Here is a 25,759-nt window from a genome sequence, read left to right as displayed (position 1 = left end):
GTGGGGTGTGTGTGTGTCTGAGTCTGAGTGAGAGAGAGAGAGAGAGTCTGAGTCAGAGAGAGAGAGTCAGAGAGGGAGGAGTCTGAGAGGGAGAGTCAGAGAGGGAGAGTCAGAGAGGGAGAGTCTGAGAGGGAGAGTCTGAGAGGGAGAGTCTGAGAGGAGAGTCTGAGAGGGAGAGTCTGAGAGGGAGAGTCCTGAGAGGGAGAGTCTGAGAGGGAGAGTCTGAGAGGGAGAGTGGGAGAGTCTGAGAGGGCGAGGGAGAGTCTGAGAGGGCGAGGGAGAGTCTGAGAGGGAGAGTCTGAGAGGGAGAGTGGGAGAGGGAGAGTCTGAGAGGGGGAGAGTCTGAGAGGGGGAGAGTCTGAGAGGGGGAGAGTCTGAGAGGGGGAGAGTCTGAGAGGGGGAGAGTCTGAGAGGGGGAGAGTCTGAGAGGGGGAGAGTCTGAGAGGGGGAGAGTCTGAGAGGGAGAGAGTCTGAGAGGGAGAGAGTCTGAGAGGGGGAGGGTGTGTGTTTGGGTCTGTCTGTGAATGAATACAGACACCAACCCAGTCAGTCACCCACGAGTCAGTCAGTCAAAGTGTCAGTCACCCACCCCGTCACCCACCCCCCCCCCCACAACCACTCTCTCTCTCTGTCTAGTTAACATTATGCCCCCCCCTGAAAACATTTCTGCGGACGCCCATGGCGCCATCAACTGCTGCAGATTTGTACCACAAAAACTTTACCAAAACCTGCAACAAGTAATCTATATTGTGTCCCCTCAAATAATTCACCACTTGTGTGCTTCCGTACAAGACTATTGGATTTTCCATCTGTAAAAACAAACCAGGAACATCAGAAACCCTTCCTGTGGTAATGAAATGTAGTTATAGTTATGTTGTTTAGTTGCACACAAGCAATTGTCAATCCTAAATACATCGTTTTGGACACCAATGTCCTCCAATTGCTTTAATAAAATAAAAACGAGAATTGTCTAGTTCCACAGCACACAGACTGCCAACAACAACAACAACAACACATAATTCATCTTTGGTGCATAGGACCAAATGAGACATTGTTTAATTTCAACGATAACCTAAAACTCCATAGATCTGCATCAAATCATGTGTAAAAGCTTTTCAAGATAATTTCATAAAATCAGAAGGAATTAAAAAAATATATAAATCAAATTAGCACTTACGTCATGACTGGACAACCCAATCCAGAGTGGAAACCCATCATGTCTTACAATGCTTTCCAAAAATAACTGCTGGATTTCATCATGCACGCTGGCCAAGTGGCTACCATTTTTCTTGCATTCTCTCACTGCTTGATTCCAAGTAAGCCTCTTTTGAATGATATGATATGTGTAATTCTCATAGGCCATATTTAGTGGCAATGGCTTTTTGTATTCTTCATTGGGCTCTAGAAGGAACAAATTATTTTTCTATGATGAGTGTGATTGACGGGAGAGAAAACTGTGCAAGACGACATTACCAGCTTCCATACTGTGTGTGAAGGAGCCAGACATTCCCCATCGTTGAGAACTGCACATAACAGTTGCAAAGCTAAAACAGTGAATATAAAAAGTAAGGTACTGCAAGACGTACCCATTTCGATTTTACAAGCCACAATGGTGTGCTGTTGAAAAACTACGGCTTCATAGGGACTTCAGATAGGGGAACATATCCCAGTAACCTTGCAAGTTCACGCCTGCATAAAAACTATTATTCTTGACATCTGGTCTTCCCAGTCTCCAGTTTGAGTACTTCACGTAGGTCTCATCATGCCAGCGGAACCCACTTCCTACTGAAAAAGCATTTGTCCAAAAAGGTCAATAATGTCAAAGAGATTCACAAATTCCAAATACACAGGTTGAATTGTGCTTTTAATACTTAAATGCCACGCCTCAGAAGCAAAATAAAACAAGATAGATACATAGATAGATTTTTATTCCTCGTTTTGTAGGGTTATTGGGGGGAGGGAAGAGGGAGGATACACAAGAAAAAGAAAAAAGTGTGTTCATTGGGTAAAATCACAGGGGGGGGGGGGGAGATTTGTACATAGATAAAACATACATCAGTTTAAGCATAGTATTCATCACAGTGTTCAGAGCATTTTAAAACAAGTACAGCGATATACCAACATGTTGGAACCAAGGTGCTCAAGTCACCAACAACTGTGAAGTGAAACCTTTTAGATAAGCAGAGAGTTTTTCCATATATACTATATTTCAAGTTTTATTATTTACTTTATGTATAGAGAGGGGTGGGGGGTGGGGCAGTTGGTTTCCAATAGTGCACCTAGTGGCATTTATAATTTGTGAAATTATTTTGGCTTCATTTCGATTTCAAATGATATATTTTAAAGCATTTGACCTGTGAATAAAAATCAGTTGATCGATATAGAGGCGCCCTCTCTGCCTTTTTATCTCCTACAACGCTCGAGGCGACAACAAATTCTGTGGATAAGGCACAGACAGGGATAGCAGAACAGGGGACACAAACCAAGTGTCGCTGACCAAGGGGCAGCAGAGACAGAACATACGAATTTCACACATTTATGTGTGGCGTGCGTATGTGTGGGGTGTGCGTGCATATGTGTGAGGTGGGCGTGCGCGCGTATGTGTGGGGCGGGCGTGGTGCGCGTATGTGTGGGGCGGGCGTAGCGCGCGTATGTGTGGGAGTGCGTGGCGTGCGTGCGTGTGTATACAGTTGTGTGAAAAAGTACACCCTCTTTGAATTCCATGGTTTTACATAGGATCTGGAAGGTATGGATAAGGATCTGGAAGGTATGGCTCTATAGAGACTGGTCTACCAGAACAGGGGTGCTTAGCTCCAGTCACTCAAGACCACTTCCCCCCCCCCCACCAGGTCAGGTTGTTAGGATATCCCTACTTCAGCACAGGTGGCACAATCAGAGGCAGTCTTCGACTGAGCCCCCCCCCCCCCCCCCACCATGCTGAAGCAGAGATATCTTTAAAACCTGACCTGTTAGGGGGTCATGAGGTCTGGAGTTGAGCACCCCTGTTCTAGATGACGGGGTGCGCAAACTTTTCTCTGTGCGCACCCCAGCGCCTCTCACGCAACGTGACCATGCAGCGTCATTTCACGAATCGCTGGAAGGGGAGGTAAGTGTTTTATAGAGGCCTTCGTGCGGTCCCCCGGCATTTAATTTAAAATGCCTGGGGGGGAGAGCGCGGGACCTCTAACTGCCGCGCCCCCCCCCAAACATCTAGCGCCCCCCAGTTTGTGCACCCCTGTTCTAGAATACACAACATACCCGTTATTGTGGGACACTTCACAATTTTCCAAAAACATAAAAAAAAAAACACACTTATATTGTAGTAACATGCAAACAAGAAAAGTTTAGCAATTTAATTTACATATTAAAAAAAGAAATACATTTGAAACAGAAGATGAACATTTTACGCTCACAACAAAAAGCAAAAAATAGTTTAGGTTTCTTACCTTCATCGTAAATTATTCCCAACCACACCCACCTCACCAGGTCTCCAAAAGGTTGAAGCTGATTAACAACAAAATCATTTTCATCTTGATCTCTAATATTTAAAACATATGCATCTGGGTCTGTAAAACAAGATAGGACAAACGAGGTGCATCATGCGGCACGTTACCACGTTCACCAGCAATATTCTAAAGCAGGGCTGCCCAACTCCAGTCCTCAGGACATCCGAACAGGCCAGGTTTTGAGGATACCCCAGCTTCAGCACAGGTGACTCAAATCGGTAGGGGTGGGGATCTTGACTGGAGTTGAGCGCCCCTGTTCTAAAGAATTCTCTTTGTAAAAACTCTGTGATGGGAAGATACAATTTCTGTGCAGATTGTCGCGGGAAGGGTTAAGCCAAATTTCACAAAACTATGGCAATAAAATATTAAAATAACATACCGAGATCCCTGCAGACATAACGTGCTTCTTGGCTTTTGACGGAACGCCATCTATTATGGGTTAAAATAAAAGAGTAACAACTATTTCGAAATGGTATCCATGGTGTCTCTTTAATTCTGTGAGGACACAACTTTGTGTTCTCAAACGGCTTCTTTTCGGTGTCATCTGGAAGATACAAGGGACATTTATGCTTTTGCATAGTTGCACATACTCCCCTTTAGTTTAAGTACAGAGAATTACTTAAGTAATAATCCCTGAAGAACATGGCATTTACTGGCCAATAATGCCCTGGCTGGAAGAATTGAAGGCCTGAGGCGAAGCAAGGGACTTTAACCCAGCCAGGGCATTATTGGCCAGTAATGCCGTGTTCTGAGGGGATTATTACTATTATAGGCTTATTTTTTTTACATTTTTCATAAGATACACTTTTGTAGTCATATTGATTTTTATCAGAATGATTGTCTACATTCTTATACTGCAAGTACACACGCGCACACACGCGCACACACTGCAACCCCCCTCTGTATACACAAAAGCAGTCCCCCCCTACACACTCTAGCTCTCCAATACACACACACACACACACACACACACACACACACACACACACTGCAGCCCACAAAACACACTCTGCAGCCCTCCTCCAACACACACACACCAGCCCCCCCCTCTTTACCCACAAAACACTGCAGACACACACACCAACAATACAGACTGCTGCCCTCTTTACAAGCAAAACACACACCAGTAGCCCCCCTCTACACCCACTGCAGCCCCCTGTAAACCCACACACTGCACCACCCCACAAAACACACTGCAGAGATACACACAAACCAACAAAACAGACTGCCACCTCTACATCCACAAACACACACACCAGCAGCCCCCTCCCTACACCCACTGCAGCCCCCCTGTAAACCACAGACACATACACCAACAAAACACTCTGCACCCCTCCTCCACCCACAAAACACACACTGCTGCCCCCTCTACACCCACAAAACACACAACAGACACACAAACCTTTCCCCTCACTCTCCTTTGCGGAGCCCTCTGCAGGCAGGGAGGAGGAGGAGTCAGTGCCTGGCTGCATGCAGGGTGGGGGAGGAGTCAGTGCCTGGCTGCAGGCAGGGTGGGGGAGGAGCCAGTGCCTTGCTGCTGCCTCCTGTCCAATCACATCCCGTCTGAGAGCTGATCTCACTCTTTGTGAATGAGAACTGAAAGCTGATTTGCTAAAAATCTTGGCAGGGTGCCAAAAATTCCGGGACATTACCGATTGGATAATGCCCGGAATTTTAACCAACCACAGAGCAGGGATTTCAATAATGCTCAAATTTACCAGCTTTAGCCTATAATAAACAATAATTCTAATCAATCTTATTGTCTCCCACTTATTCATGCAATTGGAATACATGCCAGTCATAAAAAATACAGCTGGATACATTCTACGTCTCTAAAGGCGGATGGGCAGCAACCCCCATATATGGCTTTACATTCTAGTTATGACCGGTCTCTTTTCTTGCACGGTACAGGTAGACAAACGTTAGAGGAGTCTTTTCTCACTGTATGAAACCTGCGCAGTGACCAATAGGCAGCTGCATTGTAAGTTATGATTTAGAAATGCATAAATAGTTGATTTCACTCATGTGCCCTATACACCTCAATATTTACATGCAAAAGTACAGGGGGGGGGGTGTCGGGGTGCAGGAACACACTAAAACACCTTAACATGTGGCATAGAAAAGATCCCTCCTATTCACAAACTCAGAAACCCCTGTTTTAACAGATGTTTATAGTGGCCACCAGCAAAAAAAGCTAATTGCAAGCGAAATGAGAGTTTAATTCGCAAGACCTCACTGCAACGGTGACGCCACGTGGTGATAATAGGAAGTAGATCACAGCCCGGCAGAGCATCATGCTGCAGCCGCCCTATTTTGCACCTAAAGAGGGTCAGTTTCTTCCTCAACTAGGGATTATGTAGAGAAGGTACGCTTCCTTACTTCACCTTAGCAGGATATCATCTTTTCCTCTAGTCTTCCTTGCCCAAACAGTCAAAACACTTCACCACTTTTGCAGTGCTTTGGGAGGCACGGAATGCTACCCTAAGCAGTATGAGTGCAGGACACAGTTCGATCATATAGCAGAGCAAGAGACATTGGGGGGCAGACGTGATAGCTGTCTCGGAATACTGTGCCAATTTTACCTGCGTGGTATCCCATTGTCGATGCTCTCCCTTCCCCTAAAAACATCCCAACTCTCTTCACTTTTATAGTGTATTGGGGGTGGGGGACCTTCTGCTACCGCAGCAATGGGGGTGCAGGATATACAGTATGTCGGTGCTACATTATACAAGGCAGCACTATTGAGTGTTTAAGCCTAGGAGGAAACTCAAGGAGGGCTGAGAAGATTTAATTTACCCTCCAAGGAATCCTTCTGCTGACCAGGAGATTTTAATTGCATTTTCCCCTAAATATCTATAGAAGGATATACTGTATGCCCAGCCAGTAGAGAGAAAACACACACACACACACACACACAAAACTAATAAGACGGGCATCAGATTACAGGACTCAATGTTAAAATGGATTAGAAGTAAAAGAGGACAGCATTTGCTCATTTGCATGTAATTTCCCAGAATCCTTTGCTGCAGTGGAAGCACTGCATGCTAGGAGATAATGGTGAAAAGCAGGGTTGCAGACCTGTCTGAGACATGTGAATGCGCTCACAATTATACAAGAGTGGTTATGTGGACTAGAGGGGTTTCTGTGTGCATAAATAGGAGGGATCTATACTAGAAGACTTAAGAAATGCAGAGATAAACTGGCCCATCTTGCAGTTGAAGGGAATGTCATTGCTACATGCGGACAGAAGATAACCATGAACAAGGTTTTTGCAATACAACACATACTTGACGCAAAGTGACAGAATGCTCCCGACAGCTGTGTATCACAATCCAGAGTCTTCCAGAAACCATCAGTTTCCATGTAAACACATTCTTCATGTGTTTGATCATCCTCAGACCATCGACTAACAGTAACGAGCCTCCCATCTTGCCACATATAGTGCACTCCATCCTAAAGTTGGAGAACAGACAAAGTGAGGTGCCGGGATAAATGGTTGATTAAATTGATAATACAATAAAACAGATGTGTGCTGCACACCAAAAAAGTAATTATCGATCTAGTCACTGGTGCTCCTGGTTCCATTCTTGTTTATTGATTAAATTGATAAACCATAACATTAGAGCAGGGGTGACCAACTCCAGTCCAGTGACTCCGTGTGACACCCGTGCTGAAGCAGGCATATCCTTAAACCCGGACCTGTTGGTGGCCCTTGAGGACTTGAGTTGTCCAGTCCTGTATTAAAGTAAGGAAGCAACCGAAGCTTAAATAAATACACAAGGTCAACACAATACAGCATACACTTACATCTTGGCTAGACAGCCCAATCCACATTGAATGACCCAGAAGGCCAACTTGGACAGCAAGAAAGGCATGTTGGTATTGGTCCGTTATACTGACCAGCTGCATGTTATGCTTCTCACATTCTATCAAGGCATCGTACCATGTCACGTTCTTATGAATCATTTTGTACTTGTGACCCTGACATTCTACATCTTCTGGCACAGGTGCTTGCGTCTGGTTTCCGCCCTTATCTGTAGGCATCAGAAATCATAAAGCATTACATGAAAAACCACGAATCTGAACATATTGAACTTTTAAGAAGACAATTTTGCACGTTAGTGGTTGAAGTCATAGTATACAGAACATCAAATATTTATGAAATACGCATGCCCCACCATTATATATTTGCAGTAAATTAGATTTACAAAAGAAAAACAAAATGCACCTTTATATTTCTGACAGAGTGTCACATATTGTGAGTCGGCACAGGTCGTAAAATCCCAAGTTCCAATAAACGTTGAGTTGGGATCATTGAGAATGAAAACACATTGTTGATTTTTTTCCTCATCAAATAGCTTCAGGAAAGAGGGGGTGGGGAGAAGGAAACAAATAAAAAAGTGCAACATAAAGATCGGTTAAGCACAGCGGTAAAGTACACATACACCCTTGTTTCATGTCTGTAATACTGCACAAATTACATTTTACATTTGATACAAGGACCACGCATACAGTCATCTTTATCGTCAATGTAACTTTACTTATTTTACTCAGCCACTCGTAAAATGTATACATTCAGAGGGGATTCATGCAGATACATTGTATACATATACAACAGCAATAAAAGAACCAAGAATGGACACTTACATCCACTAGAACCTTCTTAAATCGTCCTTGTAGTAGTGGGTTGAAGTTGCTGTACAAAAGCTCGCTCCCATCAATCCACTTGTTAACTCTTACATTCATGGCGACCTTCAAACCAATCCAAAATTTGGGAACCATTTTTGCATGCAAGTATGTAACAAAATCTGATGGATCAAAAAGCAGAGAGTTAAGAGCAGTGTTTTTTCTGGATCTAAATTTTTGGATATTACTGTACTTTAAATATATTTAAAAAAAAATTAGATTGTACCCAAATCGTAACATTCAGAAGTAGCCTTTTTCATGTGATGCTCATCTTTAAAACACTCTGAATTGTTAATCAGGGTACAACCACTATTCCTTGCTACTAATATAGTATTTAAAACCAGAGACAGAACATAAAAGACAGAGCTCAGTGCACATCCATTGAAACTCATACACGGTACAGTGCCTAAATATATATGTATAAATATCTATTAAATAAAATGGTCTTTTAGTTTAACATTTTTGGCCAAATGTGGTCTGCCGTGCAGTGGCTCAGGGCCTTACAACAATTTTGGCCAAAAATGTTAAACTAAAAGACCATTTTATTTAATAGATATTTATACATGTATATTTAGGCACTGTACTGTGTATGAGTTTCAATGGATGTGCACTGAGCTCTATCTGTGTTTTATGTTCTGTCTCTGGTTTTAAATATATATTGCCATGCTCAGTAGCACTCCTCTGTGACACTCATATGCTTATATATATGTTGTGGTTATTTTGGGGGTTCAATATGAGCTTGTTAGGTGTCCAGTATGCTTTACTAATATAGTATACAGACTCCTGAGAAAATAAAATATAATGCGTTCACATAATACACATTAAACAGGTTTTGTGGTTTGGAAAGACCGCTAATTAATAATGGATATTAATGGCTAAATCTTATGTTCTGTATTCCATTATGAATTAACATGATAGTTGACCTTGTTCAAGCTGGCTTGAGATGGAAGGAAGAGTCGCTCCATACAAATTGCAAGCTTCGTTTGCCTCCTTAAAGGTTACGTTTTTGGGGGGTATTTGTAGAAAACACTGAAAAATGAAAAGGTGGGGGGGGGGGGGGGGAGAAAGATGATTTCGTCTGGTCAATTTCTATGCTTCAACCAATTAATACTTTCACAGCACGTGTTTACATTTACGTCAAAATTGCATGATCCAAAGAAAGGGAGGAGAAAGTGGCATCCAAATGGGTTTAAAAATAAGAGGGCGAGGAGAGTTTCAACATGGTGGAGCGCGCTTATTTTATACTCTTAAAGACCCCGTTTAACTACATATATGCTGGAGGTACAAGAAATAAAAACCTTACCATGCAACAAGCGACAAACAAACAAACAAACAAACAAACAAACAAACAAACAAACAAAAACAGTGCTACATCCAATTTACAAGAAAAAACCAGCACAATGTAATCTTGGGGCTCTAGGGTTGTAAGTGGGACTATAGCACACTCCATTTGTTCCTAGTGCAGGTAATCAGCACAAATGTCTCTTTAAAAAAACAGCACCAGTTTCATGAACCCAACTTTCAAATTCATTTATGTAGTAAATGGCTGCATTTAAAAAAAAATGTATTACCCAAATAATCAGGTCAGAGAGCTTAAATGGAACCTCACCCCCCCCAAAAAAACCCCAAGAGTTCAAGCTTCATGTCTCTTAAAGCAGCAATACAAGCCGTTTCTCTACCCCACACCCGTTTTACATAACGTTGAAGCAGGGGGTCTCTGAAGCTGAACCTCATTATTTGCATCTCCAGGGACCCCCTGCTTCCAGAGATATTTACCTCCGTAAGTCACCAGTACCTACTCCGGCTCGCTAGCTGGGGTTCACGTAATAGCCGCTTTTCAAAGCTCCCGTATCCTGCGGGCTAACATCATCCGTTGCGGCTTCCTATTGGCCCACGGGATGCGGGAGCTTTAGACTTGCAGGCGATGCCGGCACCCCCTTCAGAGGTACATATCTCTGGAAGCTGGGGTGCAGAGAGCTGAAATTAACAGCGCTCAGCTCTGGAGACCCCCCTGCGTCAATCCAGGGAAAAAAATAATAAGTAAAAAAAAAAGCCCATTTGGTTTGCCCCTTTAAGCCAGATTCATTTCCCAGGATGTAATCATCAGATAGGAGCCCAGATGTAGCAGTTTATTTTGTTCCCACAAATACCTAAATATACTCCGGCATAACTCAGAGCATCACAGCATCTAAGTTTCTGGCAAAGCGGACAATACTGCAATATACCCAAACAGAGAAGAATGCTATACTGTATTCTGGCTGTGGACATTCAAATGGGCCCAAGACCTGTCACTATTAGCATGCAAGATGTTCTTAAACATCAAAACAAAATCAGTCTGTATACCTTATCTCCAAAAGCAGTCCAGTTCGTAGGGCAGCCTCCCTGGAATTTCTTTGGTCTCTGGGTATCTTTCTCCAATAAGGACACGTTCCGATTTTCACAAATAAATGGCAGTTTTAGATTGCAGTCTATATCCCTAAAATATTCTACAGGAGAAAGAAAGTTAGTGGCAAAAATAGCAGCCGCACATCCTTCTTCTCTGCCCATTGCTTGCCCTTGAACGGTGATGCTATAGCAGTAGAGATTTTTTTTTTTTTGCACCACAACTTGCACTGTAGCTTAAATTAACTATAAGGCTAAGTCACCCCGCTAGCGCTGAGCATGCGGCGTGGACTTTCATATATAGATATATTTAAGTCCCCGCTCACGCGGTGCGCGCGGTGCTCATGCACACACGCTCACCCACGATTGGCGCTTAGGTAAATAAAAAAACCTATACTTACCCGCGCGCTCAACTACCCGCAATGCACACCCCCCCACCCCGCATGCGTACAAGCAGGACACCCGGCGCTCATGCTTGGAGGCTCTCCAAGCATGAGCGTGCTCAGCGTCAGCGGGGACTCAGCCTAATACAGAGTATCCCAACGAAATATGTATACGTATGCATTACCTCCTGGTGATACACAAACCTGTCTTGTCCCATTCCACTACCCCCACTTAAATCGCCTGATTGTTTAGGTCACTTTTACCTTTTTAATAGCGAGTAGCCTTTTATGCCTTCCACTGTTAATTGTCACACTAGCATGCCAGCATCAACCTTATCTTATTATCCCACTTCCTCTTAACATCTATTGCAACCATATATCCCTCTCACATACACTGTATATAATATTCTCTCTCTGTATTTCTGCCATACCCAAAGAAGGACCCCGAGGTTAAAAAGATTGTAACATCAACTACTTGTTGATCGACTAAAAGGTATAATCACCTGCCCTACTCCCTCTTGTTATTTTAGTACGCAGCAGTATCCCAGCATAGACAGATAGGCGTTTTCACCTACCTGTGTACCAACCCTGTGCAGAAATGTGCCAGCAAGCCTTGAACAGAAAGCCATGGAAATTGTGTCTTAGCCTAAAATCAGAAAAAAAAAAAAAAAGGATATATCTTTCAATACATAAATAAATACAACTTATAACGCAGTCTGAGCTTGGCTCCCGATTTAAAAAACATCTCCAATGTTTTTTTTTTTTTTTAAATAACATTCAATGCTTTATTGCTAACTGACACACGCATACCCTACCCCACCCCCCTCCCCCACACATGGAATACACAGGAATTGAACCCATGATCTTTCATATGCTAGTGCAATTCTCTAGCTGCTACACACCACAGGGTTGGTGTGATGAATCTGACTCTATAAGTTTGTTTATAGAGTCACACCAACCCTGTGGTGTAGCAGCAAGAGAATTGCACTAGCATATGAAAGAGCATGGGTTAAATTCCTGTGTATTCCATGCGTATTATATAAAATGTATTCACTGTTGGGCTGTCATTGGTCAGAGAAGGGTCATGTAACCCTCCTCTGCGCTCAAAAGTCAAATTGAACCGTCTCCCCAAGCACCAAGCTTGGGCGAGCGCACGCCCACGTGGATGCAGCCTGATGACGCAGGGAGAGGAGAGAGCTGCAGAGATACAGCTTTATGCCTGCTGAAACAATGTTACTTACGGTGATTGGTAGTGATTAATGGATTTTAGCCACCATTTCTGTTCCGCCCCAGATATCTGAAAATAGTCACATTTCTACATTAATAATACCGCCAAGACTGCATCCCACAACGTACGTCAACAAATTAAACTTAAGTACAGTACCATGTATATTTCTAATCTCAGAAACAGCACTTTAATATTGAAGGGTAACGGCGGGTATTTACATTTAGCAGCTTGTTTTTGATGGCTTTCAGTGCGGTGTAAGACTCCACCGAGGCCAGTTCACTTCCATTGCTAGCACAGTATAAGGCAGCTTGCTGGTGACTGAGGTGTTTGTTTGAGACAAACCAAAATTCATCCCCTTCAACTATAAGATGAGGTCCATGTACACTTCTCCAGTCTAAATGTAACAAGAAACAAGGGTAAAGTAGTAAATTACTGTAAGTATGTTCTACCTTCAAATAAATATGGTTAAATTGTTCAATTATACGTGACATTTGTGAAGTACGTGGCAAGTACATTCACATACCAAGCAGTTAATGTCAATGCGTTTGCCAACTGTTCAGCTGCTTTTTTTGCAGGTAAAATGTAAGCGATTTCCTACTGGAAGAGTAGTTGCTAACCTACTTTGTTTAGGAATAGGGTCATACTTTAAATGAGTCCATGCTGTCTGAATAAACATATCAATGTTCAAATTACCTGGTATGTACCATTCAGGTGTCTTCAGAACAGCACCTAGTTAGGATGAAACAATAATACTACTTAAACCACAATTAGTAAATGTATATGCAAGTACTGCACATTTTCCTGAAGCCATACATTATAATATACATATTTCTAGTGTAGGGTTTCATGTAAGCATTTCTCAACAAAATGAACTACCAACATTTAGGGATTAAGCTTCGTCAAACACAGTGAGGACCCCACCATATCACAATATCTTTAATAATTCTATATCATGTACAGCAAAATAAAACCAAAATATAGCGGACGCTACATATCCCAACTATGAGGTACCTTAATATTTCCTGTTGTTGTGAAGAAAGGCACCTTACCTTTGGGAATCTGGCAGACCCACTCAAGCGTTGCATCACAGTGAAATGGTTTCAAGTAAAAGTCTAGCTCTCTAGGTTCATCTAGACCAAACATCCAGAGCCCTTTCCATGATGGCTGATTAACCTGTTTGTACAGAACACAAGAATATCTGTAGTTTACAAATCTCAAGAGGATGTTTTCCTACCACGAATTCCTTTTCTTCTAGTCCCTCTATACCAGTACATTAGACACATTGGCTGGTGTGTGCTTCCAATCTGCCCAGAGCCGGTGTGCCTTTCCCACCCCTTCCCCAGAGGTGGTGACCTTTCCTCCCCCACCCAGAATGGACGACTGGTTGTACTGACATAGTACAGTAATTCATTTTCTTTTGGTCCCTCCATGCTAGTGGAATTTTGTTGTGCCAGTTATTTAGCTGTATTTATTCTTTTGTTGTGAGGCTAGATCAATGACTGCTGTGAAGACGAGGAGAGCAGGAAGCCTGATGGGACCCACATTTTTGCAAAGTTTTGTCATACCAACTGGATGGGGCTTAATCCACCATTTATTTGCACTGACATAGGAGGGATGGAGAGAATGGGTTTCTGTGTGTTTATACAAGAGGTTTACTCTATTTGGTGCCTGTAAAGCCAGTAGTTCTCTTAAGTGAGACGGGCTGTATACCTGAAACGAGAATGTGTATGTCAAATAAGGAGATTCTGCACCTACTACTGAAAGGATTACAAACCAGGCACCTCATATACCTACCAGTTACACATCCCCCCTACTTCAAAAGTATTACAAATGTCCAATCATACTTTGAAAAGCATTTAAATTAGAAAAGGAAAACCATATTTGGAATAAATATAAGGCAGGTTTTTATTTTTACACTCAAAAATAGACATTTATGGCATGCTCGATAATAATAATAATAAAAAAAGACTGTAGAAAGTGTACAATAGGTACGTTTTCTTAATAGAATATACATTTCAAAGAGGTGATTGCGTTCATTATTTTTTCAGAAACCAAATGAAGCTGCATTCAAGTAGATACATCAGTGTCATCTATCTACTCATGCAGCATAAGTTCCCCAGAGCCAAATTGGGAACAACAGATACATTATTATCATGGCACGATTTGTAGCTTCAGGTGGTAATATGGGGATACTGTGCAGAAGGTATGCAAATTCAAATCTTGCCTTTGCGATTAGTAACAGGAACTAACCTTAAACGCAGCACAGTCCCGAAGACCATAATCCTCCTCTTGAAAATCATGCGGCAAAACAACAGAAGAGACCTTTAAATGGAATATAAAGAATCTCATGAACACAACTTTCAGTGAAAGCAACCTTCTCTGCAATTTGAATTTAAGAAAAGACTACAGTTAGTAACTTTTTTTTATGTTAAAATTGTTTTGATGTTGCAATGGTTTAAAACCACTGACTATTGCATGAGGTAAAGAAAAATCATGCTGGTATTATTTATAATAAATGGTTTTAAAAAATAGTTTTGTGGTATAAAAATAAATAAATAATTAAACAGTATGTTCGGGTGGATGATGGCATATGATTAAAAAGTTTTTTTTAAGTACCATTTAAATGCTTAACATATTTAAACAGTAAAGTGGATTTCCATCCAATTAAACAAACACTACCTGACTCTGTAATGCCCAAATATACAAAGTTGTCCTTATATTCTATTAACTGGCCGCAACAAAGCATGAATATATTCTGTAATTATAACATTATATGCAAGCATTTAGATAAAGGACGCAGACTTACAGGCCGATTGTCACTCCACTGCCAGCTTCCGTGTGAGGCCAAATTCCTTTTATTCAACCCAACCCAGATCCATCGTTTATCACTATTGTGGAGAGAGACAAAAAATGGCAAATTAGTTTCATATAAAAATCCCATTACATTTTGATGCTTGGAAGAAAAATGTTAAATATTAAATCTGCAGTTTAATTACTTTTGAGTCAACAACTCATGTGGTCTACGGGGAGAGGGGCGGGCAAAATACATTACTGAAGCTCTCCTATAATTACAGTGGATTCCTCCCATCTTCTCCAACACGTTTCAAACCCCCCTTTGAGCCACCATCCAGGGGCCACTACAAAGGAAAGCGAACTGATGGCTTATCACCACAAATTCATAGGGGGTGGTTTACAGTTACATTCTTCTGTGGTGAAGGATCTTTAATCCCAGTGCAGTGTATCAACATCTGGCAGAAATGTTCACGACCATGCTCAGTATCACTATACACAGCTGCAAGTTTATTTAAAATATTAAATGCTTCAATAAATCTTATCCATTTAAAAAAAAAAAAAAAAAAAAATTACCTGACCATTGATCTAAGTAAGGAATAAAAGGCTTTCATTTCTTCTACATGGGTGAAACTGGGTAGATGTCCACCAAGCTCCTCACAAAATCCTTCAGCTTCTTCCCAGGTCCTTTTACTAAGTAGTCTCTCATAGTGAAATAGCTGGAGGTGAATAAAACAATGAGGTTTTAGATTTGTGTTACTTGCAATGGATAAGAATAAAATGTTTAAAAATAAATACATCACAATTACTTTGTAGCAATAGAGGTCTGATCCGGAATGCCAGCCATCAGGACATGGGCCATCGGGTTTTGGAATTACTTCCGGCTTTGCAGACCCAATGCTTTTCTTGCAGATAGACGGAGCTCTAAAGGTTTTGCAGTCTTTGACCTCCCATTTTCCAAGAGACTGTCCAGTTGCCATTGCAACGCATCCTCCAGGAAAGGCTGCAAAAATCACCAGTCACAAAACAAATGGACCAAAAAAATTCTGCAAAAATAACATTTCACTAAACTAGCAAAAAAAAGTAGCAAAATATAAAAAACATAAACCAGTGTGCGCTTACCTGGCTGGAGAGCATTCCAATTTGCATAGGTCATGTCCATCTTCCCCTCTGTCGTTTCCCAGGAATAGTCTCCTAAATAGTTTGCATCTCTCAAGCTTATCCAGAAATATTTCCCCTCTATTTTATTATGTTCTCGAATTAGGCTATTTAGAAATTCTTGTTCAAACCTGTAACACAGAGTATTACTGTATAGCATTTTAGTGCAAACTAGACACAAGTAGTATTCTTCCAAAATGATAAACAAAGCATAATTAAAATGTAATTACTTGTTTGTCACTGTTAGATTACATTTTGATCCAAACAGCACTTCATCCTTGTCAACCATATAACAGACGTCTCCATGTCTTCTCCAATTCTAAAGAGCGAGAAGAAAGCCGCGAAGACAGTCAGTCCTCATTTTCAGGAGAAACAAACCCAAGTCAGATTATTTTTCTGGTTTTAATAGACTAGTTCAGGGGTGGCAAACTCCAGTCGTCCAGACCCCCCTTCAACAGGTCAGGTTTTCAGGATATCCCTGCCTCAGCACAGGTGGTTTAATCAGTGGCTCAGTCAAATACAGAGCCACTGACTGGGCCATCTGTGCTGAAGCAGGGATATACTGAAAACCTGACCTGTTGTGGGGTCCTGAAGACTGGACTAGTGCTACTGTATAACAAAGATCCTATTATGATAAACTTATCATTAAAGGTGCAGCTCTGAGAAACATATTAAGAGTGGCAATTAAATGAAAACACTGAACCATTTAAAAAAATCTATTTGAAGTAATTTAACAATAGCCGATATATTGTAAAATACCTTTACATATTTAGATCTACAAGCTTTATGCCAAAACAAAAATCCTAATTCCTGTATGATAAGTAGATCATTCAAAAGAGCAGAGACAGAAGAGATAAGAATTAAAAAATAAGTTATAGTAAAATACCTATAATAAGGTTAAAAATCCATGTGCTCATCTATACAACCATCTACTTGATGAGAACATGCGATGCCATCTATGACCCGGTCAATCTACACAGTAGTGTCACCGAGCTACCGGGTCAACATTTTCTAACACTCAAACGGTCCTGTCGGTTCTAGTATCCATATTGCAGGATTCACAACAGTCTCCACATGCTGCAGTGTTCTCAGATGCAGACGTGCCATGTGATTAATAGATTGGTGCAACATGTACTATATACCTAGACCTCAACGCCTTTTACAGGAGACGAACGTGGATATGGAGGTGCACTAGATCAGACACGGGGCGCCATACCTTCCCACCTAGTGGATTGGGTTGTACAGATGAGCGGATTGTTTTTAACCTGATTACTAATCTTTTACTATGAATTGTATTATATGAAGATTTCTAGATACTTATCCTTTCTTCTGTTTGCACTCTATCTGGATAATGATGAGCCCGTGTTGCTCCAGTGATCGTTGGAGAATAGCAATAGCATGGGAGAAGGGGGGTGTTTTTTCAGAACATAGAACTTTTGAAGTTCATTAAAAATTATACAAGCAGCAGAGATTCCCAAGTTTATGGTCTATTCAGAGAACAAAAAAAAACCCATTTAAAATCATTACCTGGTCCTGTGGACATCCCGCATCAGATTTTGTGTCGTTCTTAACGGTGCCTTTTTTCTTGCATATATACTTGAGAGTCGTATTACAGGATCGGACATGCCAACGACCAGTCTATTTATGAGAGGGTTTAAAAAAAAACAAAAAACAAAAAAAAACACACAACTTTATGAAACCAAAAAAGCAGGAACTAGAACCCCAGCTATTGAAGTGTTGCACATTGAAACACACGGTACAAGGGATTAATGCATCTTTAACCACCAACCTATACAAAAATGCACAACCATGTTGTATCATTGTGAACCCAATTCTTCATGGCATCCAACCAAGGGCTACATCTGTGGTTTTTAACTACTGGCTCACTGACTGATCCACAGTCTATTATACACGAGACATTGGGAGAGCTTCTGCACTTCCCCATTACTTTACAGCAAGATGTAGTTCTGCGCCTTGCAATAAAACAATACGTCTGAAGACCACATAAATGTGTACCTATGTCTACGTTGCGGTCTCTAATCTTTAGCAACACCAGTCGTTATTTATACAGGACTATCATGTTACGATAAAGAAAATGTATTATTCATAGAAAGCAAAAGCATATTAACCTCTCCTGAAAAGGACACACAGTTGGGAGTCGTGTTGAAAGGAGTATATGGTTCATTTTGATCCCAATAAGTAAAGAGGGTCTCTGATCCATCAGACCACTTAAATAGGGCTGGAGTATCTTCATTCCTAAAACCTGACCAAATGTCTTCAGTTTCTGGAAATCAGGGAGTGGAGAAAATAAGGAAAGCAGCATTATTTCCAACGCCTGTGCTACAGTGGGCAAAGACAGAGGTTCAAGATGATTACTGTAAAATAGATGTTAAATTAGAGATCTACTGCTAGGGAGTTTGGAAATGCATTGCAATACAACCTGTTGTAAGACCATAGTATGCGCGCATCCCCCACATTTATTGCACTAGCATATGATACAATTATACTTGTGAAGCAGGAATACCTCTTTGAATGTTGGACTCTAACTTACCATTGTGAAACATTGTAACTGCCAACTCGATATCTGCCAAGGAATACATGCTAATAAGGTCTCCGTGTTGCTTTTTGCAAAAAAGGTCTGCATCTTCCCATTTACTAGGTTGTTGCAGCATATAGCAATACCCATTATATGGAAGCCAGTTTGGCTCACATTGTGTTTCAGAATAATGCCAATCTGCAAAGGAAATAACTAAATTAGATACCTTTTAAAATGTGAATCTTAATATATAAAATCGAATGGTTGGTACTAGCTGCGGTGAATCTGATTGGTCCTCAGCCTCTGGCCAATCAGATTGGTGGGTGTGATGTCACCCAACTGCCACTCTCTTCCCCTAGGCTCGGCGCCACACGAACACACACACACACACACACACACACACACACACACACACACACACACACACACACACACACACACACACCTCCCCAGCGGCGCTCCAACTCACCTCTCCCCCTCGGCACTCCAACTCACCTCTCCCCCTCCCCAGCGGCGCTCCAACTCACCTCTCCCCCTCACCTCTCCCCGCTCCAACTCACCTCTCCCCCTCCCCGCTCCAACTCACCTCTCCCCCTCCCCGCTCCAACTCACCTCTCCCCCTTCCCAGCGGCGCTCCAACTCACCTCTCCCCCTCGGCGCTCCAACTCACCTCTCCCCCTCCCCGCTCCAATTCACCTCTCCCCCTCGGCGCTCCAACTCACCTCTCCCCGCTCCAACTCACCTCTCCCCCTCCCCGCTCCAACTCACCTCTCCCCCTCCCCAGCGGCGCTCCAACTAACCTCTCCCCCTCCCCAGCGGCGCTCCAACTCACCTCTCCCCCTCCCCAGCAGCGCTCCAACTCACCTCTCCCCCTCCCCAGCAGCGCTCCAACTCACCTCTCCCCCTCCCCGCTCCAACTCACCTCTCCCCCTCCCCGCTCCAACTCACCTCTCCCCCTCCCCATCGGCGCTCCAACTTACCTCTCCCCCTCCCCGGCGGGGGAACAGGCAGGCTGCCACGCGAAGCCTAAGATGGTGGCGGCCGGAAGGACCCCCTTCCTCCCTCGCGGCGCCGAGTCAGAAGATGGCGGCGCCCGGAAGTACAGGTAGGTGTCGCGTGTGTCGCTCCCCCACCTCCGGCGCCAAACGGAACTGAGAAAGGGCGCATTACGGGACTGAGACACGTGTGTGTGTGTGTCACTGTCCACTGCCCCCCCCTCCTGTCCACTGCCCCCCCCTCCTGTCCACTGCCGCCCCCCCCCTCCTGTCCACTGCCGCCGCCCCCCCCCTCCTGTCCACTGCCGCCGCCCCCCCCCTCCTGTCCACTGCCCCCCCCTCCTGTCCACTGCCCCCCCCCTCCTGTCCACTGCCCCCCCCCTCCTGTCCACTGCCCCCCCCCTCCTGTCCACTGCCCCCCCCTCTCCACTGTCCACTGCCCCTGTCCACTGCCCCCCTCCTGTCCACTGTCCCCGTCCCCCCTCCTGTCCACTGTCCCCGTCCCCCCTCCTGTCCACTGTCCCCGTCCCCCCTCCTGTCCACTGTCCCCGTCCCCCCTCCTGTCCACTGTCCCCGTCCCCCCTCCTGTCCACTGTCCCCGTCCCCCCTCCTGTCCACTGTCCCCGTCCCCCCTCCTGTCCACTGTCCCCGTCCCCCCTCCTGTCCACTGTCCCCGTCCCCCCTCCTGTCCACTGTCCCCCCTCCTGTCCACTGTCCCCGTCCCCCCTCCTGTCCACTGTCCCCGTCCCCCCTCCTGTCCACTGTCCCCGTCCCCCCTCCTGTCCACTGTCCCCGTCCCCCCTCCTGTCCACTGTCCCCGTCCCCCCTCCTGTCCACTGTCCCCGTCCCCCCTCCTGTCCACTGTCCCCGTCCCCCCTCCTGTCCACTGTCCCCGTCCCCCCATCTGTCCACTGTCCCCGTCCCCCTCCTGTCCACTGTCCGTTCCCCCCCCCTTCCTGTCCACTGTTCGTTCCCCCCCCTCCTGTCCACTGTTCGTCCCTCCCCTCTGGGGAAAACGGAGAAAGAGGGAGAGAGAAGGGAGCGGGAAATTTAACTCACGGGCAACGCCGGGTCTCTCTCCAACTCACCTCTCCCCCTCGGCGCTCCAACTCACCTCTCTCCCTCCCCGCCGCCGCTCCAACTGGAACAGGCAGGCTGCCTCGCGGCGCCTAAGATGGCGGCGCCCGGAAGGACCCCCTTCCTCCCTCGCACCGCCGAGTGAGAAGATGGCGGCGCCCGGAAGTACAGGTAGGTGTCGCGTGTGTGTCGCTCCCCCACTTCCACCCCCCCCACTTCTCCCCCTCCCCACCTCCCAGAGCACGCTCAACATCCCCGAGGAGCAGGAGGAGGGCGGCAGGGAGTTAATACCTCCTTTGTGCCACCGGGAGTCGGCGGAGGCCACGAGGGGGGAGAGAACCAGTGGCAGCCCGAGGAGCGCGGCATGCTGCCAGGTGAGGAAATGCAGGGGGAGGAATCCATGCCTTTGACGCCCCCCCCTGCCTTTGACGCCCCCCCTGCCTTTGACGCCCCCCCCTACCTTTGACGCCCCCCCCTACCTTTTACGCCCCCCACCCTGCCTCCGGGCAACGCCGGGTATACACACACACACACACACACACACACACACACCTCCCTCACCGGCGCTGACTCACCTCCCCTCCCCGGTGCTCCCCTCCCCGGTGCTCCACTCACATCACCTCCCCGGCGTTCCACTCACCTCCCTCCCCGGCGCTGACACACACACACCGACTGACACACACACACCGACTGACACACACACCGACTGACACACACACACACATTGACTGCCGCACGCACGCACACACTGACTGACGCGCACACAAACACTGACTGCCGCACACACACACGCACACACTGACTGTGTGTGCGTCAGTCAGTGTGTGTTTTTCTTTCTGCGTCAGACTCACTGACGCGCGCGCACACACACTGCATGAAGCTGTAAAGGAGGGAGGGGGGGGACTGCATTGATGTGAATGGGGGACAAACAGAGAGAAGGGAGAGGAGAGAGAGGGGAGCGGGAACATTACATCCCGGGCAACGCCGGGTCTCTCAGCTAATTATATATATATATATATATATATATACATATATACATACACACCAATTCTTTAGTCTGGATTTTTTTAATTTCTTTTTTTACTCCTAGTTAAATTTTTAATGTCCTGATCATCCTTTGGTTGCTACAGCAACGCTTTAGAAAATCACATCCACTTCCTCATTTGAAACAGGCACTGACACACCTTTGTCAACAAAGTATCACAAACATATCTGTTGCGGTGTGCAAAACATTATTGCTCTGAAAGCTGTAACAGTAATGTGTTGCACTTGGTAATATAATGTTACAGATCAGCTGCAGCAGGTCACAGACGGCTGCACAAAGTTTGAAGGCGGCCATTTCATTAAGGAACACAATCAGGATTTTTACAGATTTATAAGAGGTGCACCAATCGATTGGCAGCTCAGGTAAGAATGTGGAATTATACATTGTCACATGCTTTACATGAAAACGAGAGGGGGAGGGGAGAGGTTTAGTATTGCTGCTTTAATAAGCCAACAAAAAAAAGTTAAATATAAATAGCCAAAAAAAACTATTTACTAGGTTATAGTTTAAGTTCCTGCCTTGGACTTTGTTTTCTTCAAGTGACATGAGTAATTGTGAAGTGCACACACAAAAGTATTGCATAAATACCTAAACTGTTGTGCATTTAAACAAGGCATACCTGTTATCTCATATGTTGCGTTTAGTTTCTTCTTACAGATATATGGTAAAGACGTTTCACAGTGAGAACTCCGCCACTGGCCAGTGTCAACAGACAATATTCCACAACTGGTCCCATCTAGAACTGAAAAGCCAGCTATATCTAGAAAAGTTAAAAAAAATAAATAAAAAAAATGTAAGTGGCGACTACTGGACTAGCACATACACCCACCATATTAGGCCCACGTTGTATTTTCAATAAATGTTCACAGGGAAAAAAAAATATATAAAACGTTATGACTGGAACTACATAACTACATTCCAGGCACTGCAGGAGCTTGGTTACCAGTTACCAGGTTCAGAAAACCACACAACATGGGAATTTGATTATTATAGATAATGTGCCTACAGACAGATAAACATGTCTGTTGTGCGATAGGATTCTGCAACAACAAGAGACAATAGTGGCCTGTCCAGAGAAAAACACTGAAAAAAAGATACAAACCAACGCTTGTTCCACTTACTTGTGAGCAAAGCAGAACCTTCTATTCTAAGCCAGGGGGACGCAAACTTTTTACCCTGCGCCCCCCTCCCGGTCACCTTACCCCCGCACTCCCCCACCCCGGCGGTGACGTCACATGAATGACGCCGCGTTGCCACGGCGACGCGTGTGGAGCCAAGGTAAGTTAAGGTTTACAGAGGCCCTGCAGCTCCCCCGGCACTTAATTTAAGTGCCTTCGGGAAGCGCGCGGGGCCTCTGTAAACCGCGCCCCCCCCCGCAGGCAGTCTCATGCCCTCCCTGGTTGTTGCACCCCCCAGTTTGCACACCGCTGTTCTAAGCCATACTTTATACCTTGATGCCAGTTGATAAAACTCAGCGGTGTATTGTCAGACCATTGCCAGCCACTAGAAATATCCAATCTATTCAGTCCGATCCACACAGTATCAGGAAGATCCTTATTTCCTACAAAATAAAATGAAACAAAATGCTATAACAATTTTTAAAAAAAAAACTATTAATGTCTAGTAAAATAGCAGCACATAGCATGGTTTCTTAGAACTCATTCAAATCATAGGTAAGTGTATCCTTCCTTACTCTGCTCGAAACGAGGTCACATCAGATTAGTTATGTGCAATGGCAGTGCTCGGTATCCCAGGCCTTTACAGGGTGTTGGATAGGTGCAGGCTGGGCGTGAATCAAAGGATAGGAGAAATATGGGCTCCAGGATCTTTTATAAAATAAGGTGCTTCATTGACAGCCATCTAAAACACTCCACAGGTATCGACACATGTACACGGCAAACAATAATACTCTGGACTTCATCACCTTCTAGGTCCCACTCACGGGAGGTGCATGATTTAAGTACAGATTGCATCCTAACCTCCCTGCAAGCTGTCAATGAGAACCTACTAGACGGGCAGGTTAAAGATGAGAACAGACTGCAGTATTGGCAACCCTAGGACAGTGGCCGTCAGGCTGCAGTAGGGGCAATCCTATGAGACCAGACAATGGGCATCTCTTTCCCACAAACTTATGTTCCTTTAATAGTTGCTATCTTAGAAGGGGCACGTTACCAACTGGAAAACAATAAAAGGATGACATGACACACAATATACATTACAAAACATACAAAATAGTTACAGGACTCACAGTGAGGATCCCAGTAGAAACCTGATTCTAGAACATACGGTGTGGCTCTATATACCCTTACATTGACATCACATTATGGGTAGGGGAGTAACTTGAGTGATTCAACATATGAGGATAATGGGTGCTCCAACACTCCTGGAATGTTATCTTCTATCCGTAAATTATTAATGCAGATATGGCTCCATCCCCTCCACCCAGGGCACAACCCCCTGGGGCGGGGGGGGGGGGGGGAAGTGGGGGGTTACAGCTGGGCTGTGCCCTGGGTGCAGGGGTTTTTGGTTAGAAAGGAGGGGATTGGGACTCCCCTGTGGATGCCCACTGGTGAGGCTGGGGGCAGTCCCGCTCTGAACTCAGCTGGCAGTATCTCTGGACAATTGGGAGGTTGAGAAAAGGAGAGTCCTCCTGTTGGGGAGGTACATACTCCTAAAGCAGAGCATTGTTCTCTACCCGGTAGCCAGGCGTCTACCCCTGCGAGAGGTAATTGGGAGCCGAGGCCTAGGCCCCTTACTAAAAGTACAGATCTTGCAAGTAAGCTTTTCACTTGTCCGAAAATATTCATAGTAGTGACACCCTACCCATGAAGACCAATGGCACATCCAACAGGTATCTTTCAAAAACATTGGAAGGATATACAACAGATTACAATCCAGTGAAAATATTGGTCCAGGCAGAAATCAAGTCAAGAAGGAACCTTGTGAAATATATGCCTTCCTCTGGATTAAATCTAAATTGTGTATTTCATAAAGTTTAGAATCTTACACAAAGACAACTTTGTCTTTTTTCCAACTAATATGCTATTAAAATAAAAGCAATATTTTTTTTATACATATACGGTAGAAAAAACTTTTGCTTAAAAAAAAAAAAAGTGTGTAGCCCAAACCTATTAATAAAGAATCTGGAACTTACCAATGATGTATTGCAACTCTGCAGTGCTGGATATGCTCAATAAATCTGATCCTTGGTTTTGACAAGAGATATACGCCTCCTTCCATGCAAGACTAGATTGTATGTTAAACTGGTAGCAACTCTGAAGTACTGAATTCTGCTCCCAGGTGTGATCACAGCCATTTACTGAAGAATAAACAAGGCAATTTAATGCAAAGAGATTTATTTTAAAGCTGTAATACACAAAAACAGTTCCGGATTTGTACAAAAGAACGTCAATTTAAAAAAAAAAAACAAAAAAAGTGTAACATTTCGCCAGTGGCAATTATTATGTAAACTCAATACCTGTGCATGAATAAAGATTTAACCCTAAACCTTGTGTCTGTGAAATTGTTTTATGGCAAAATTAAACTCATCAGAACCAATTTCTTCCTAACTGTTCTTGTTGTACTCAATTATAATGTTGGATGAACCAAATGCAGCTGAATCTCTGCTTTGAGCATGGTTGGTTTTAGTTCAGCAATAAAACATTTATTTTTGTATTACAATTTGTCTGACATTTTGGATAGCGTGAAAACCAACAAACAAAGCATGTGGAAGAAGCAAGCCAGAAGTATAAAAACGTATAAGATTCTGAACCATGTCAAATAATTGCAGTGTGTCTAGCAATTCTTGATTACTACATACATGAGAGCATTAGACATTGCTAGTTGGCTGCAAAATACGCGTCTCGCAGCCATAATCCCCAGTGAGATTAATGTATCCTGATTTGGAGTTTCTTAAAATTGGCCTAACCGTGCCATTCTCGTTTCTGGGAAACCAAGATGTTCCAGAACTACC

At 44.1% G+C, this 25,759-nt stretch overlaps 1 protein-coding gene across 1 annotated transcript in view; it reads right to left on the bottom strand.

The window, feature by feature from the left end:
- Positions 1-25,759, bottom strand: part of LY75 (lymphocyte antigen 75) — a 46,409-nt gene that overhangs the window by 8,343 nt on the left and 12,307 nt on the right. The window contains 28 exon segments of the mRNA XM_075609270.1: positions 1,178-1,401; positions 1,587-1,641; positions 1,643-1,785; positions 3,447-3,566; positions 3,886-4,050; positions 6,794-6,959; positions 7,314-7,540; positions 7,735-7,864; positions 8,154-8,314; positions 9,116-9,221; positions 10,536-10,678; positions 11,533-11,603; positions 12,199-12,254; positions 12,404-12,579; positions 12,879-12,914; positions 13,235-13,358; positions 14,436-14,507; positions 14,992-15,073; positions 15,552-15,694; positions 15,785-15,978; positions 16,098-16,264; positions 16,364-16,452; positions 17,661-17,771; positions 18,263-18,417; positions 18,685-18,867; positions 22,406-22,546; positions 23,237-23,347; positions 24,941-25,105. Of these exon segments, the coding sequence (XP_075465385.1) occupies positions 1,178-1,401; positions 1,587-1,641; positions 1,643-1,785; positions 3,447-3,566; positions 3,886-4,050; positions 6,794-6,959; positions 7,314-7,540; positions 7,735-7,864; positions 8,154-8,314; positions 9,116-9,221; positions 10,536-10,678; positions 11,533-11,603; positions 12,199-12,254; positions 12,404-12,579; positions 12,879-12,914; positions 13,235-13,358; positions 14,436-14,507; positions 14,992-15,073; positions 15,552-15,694; positions 15,785-15,978; positions 16,098-16,264; positions 16,364-16,452; positions 17,661-17,771; positions 18,263-18,417; positions 18,685-18,867; positions 22,406-22,546; positions 23,237-23,347; positions 24,941-25,105 (3,716 nt within the window).

This window comes from Ascaphus truei, chromosome 7, assembly GCF_040206685.1.
Source record: "Ascaphus truei isolate aAscTru1 chromosome 7, aAscTru1.hap1, whole genome shotgun sequence".
Lineage (NCBI taxonomy): Eukaryota > Metazoa > Chordata > Amphibia > Anura > Ascaphidae > Ascaphus > Ascaphus truei.
Note: the sequence above shows the minus strand (reverse complement) of the source record. Positions and strands in the feature narration are given on the sequence as shown.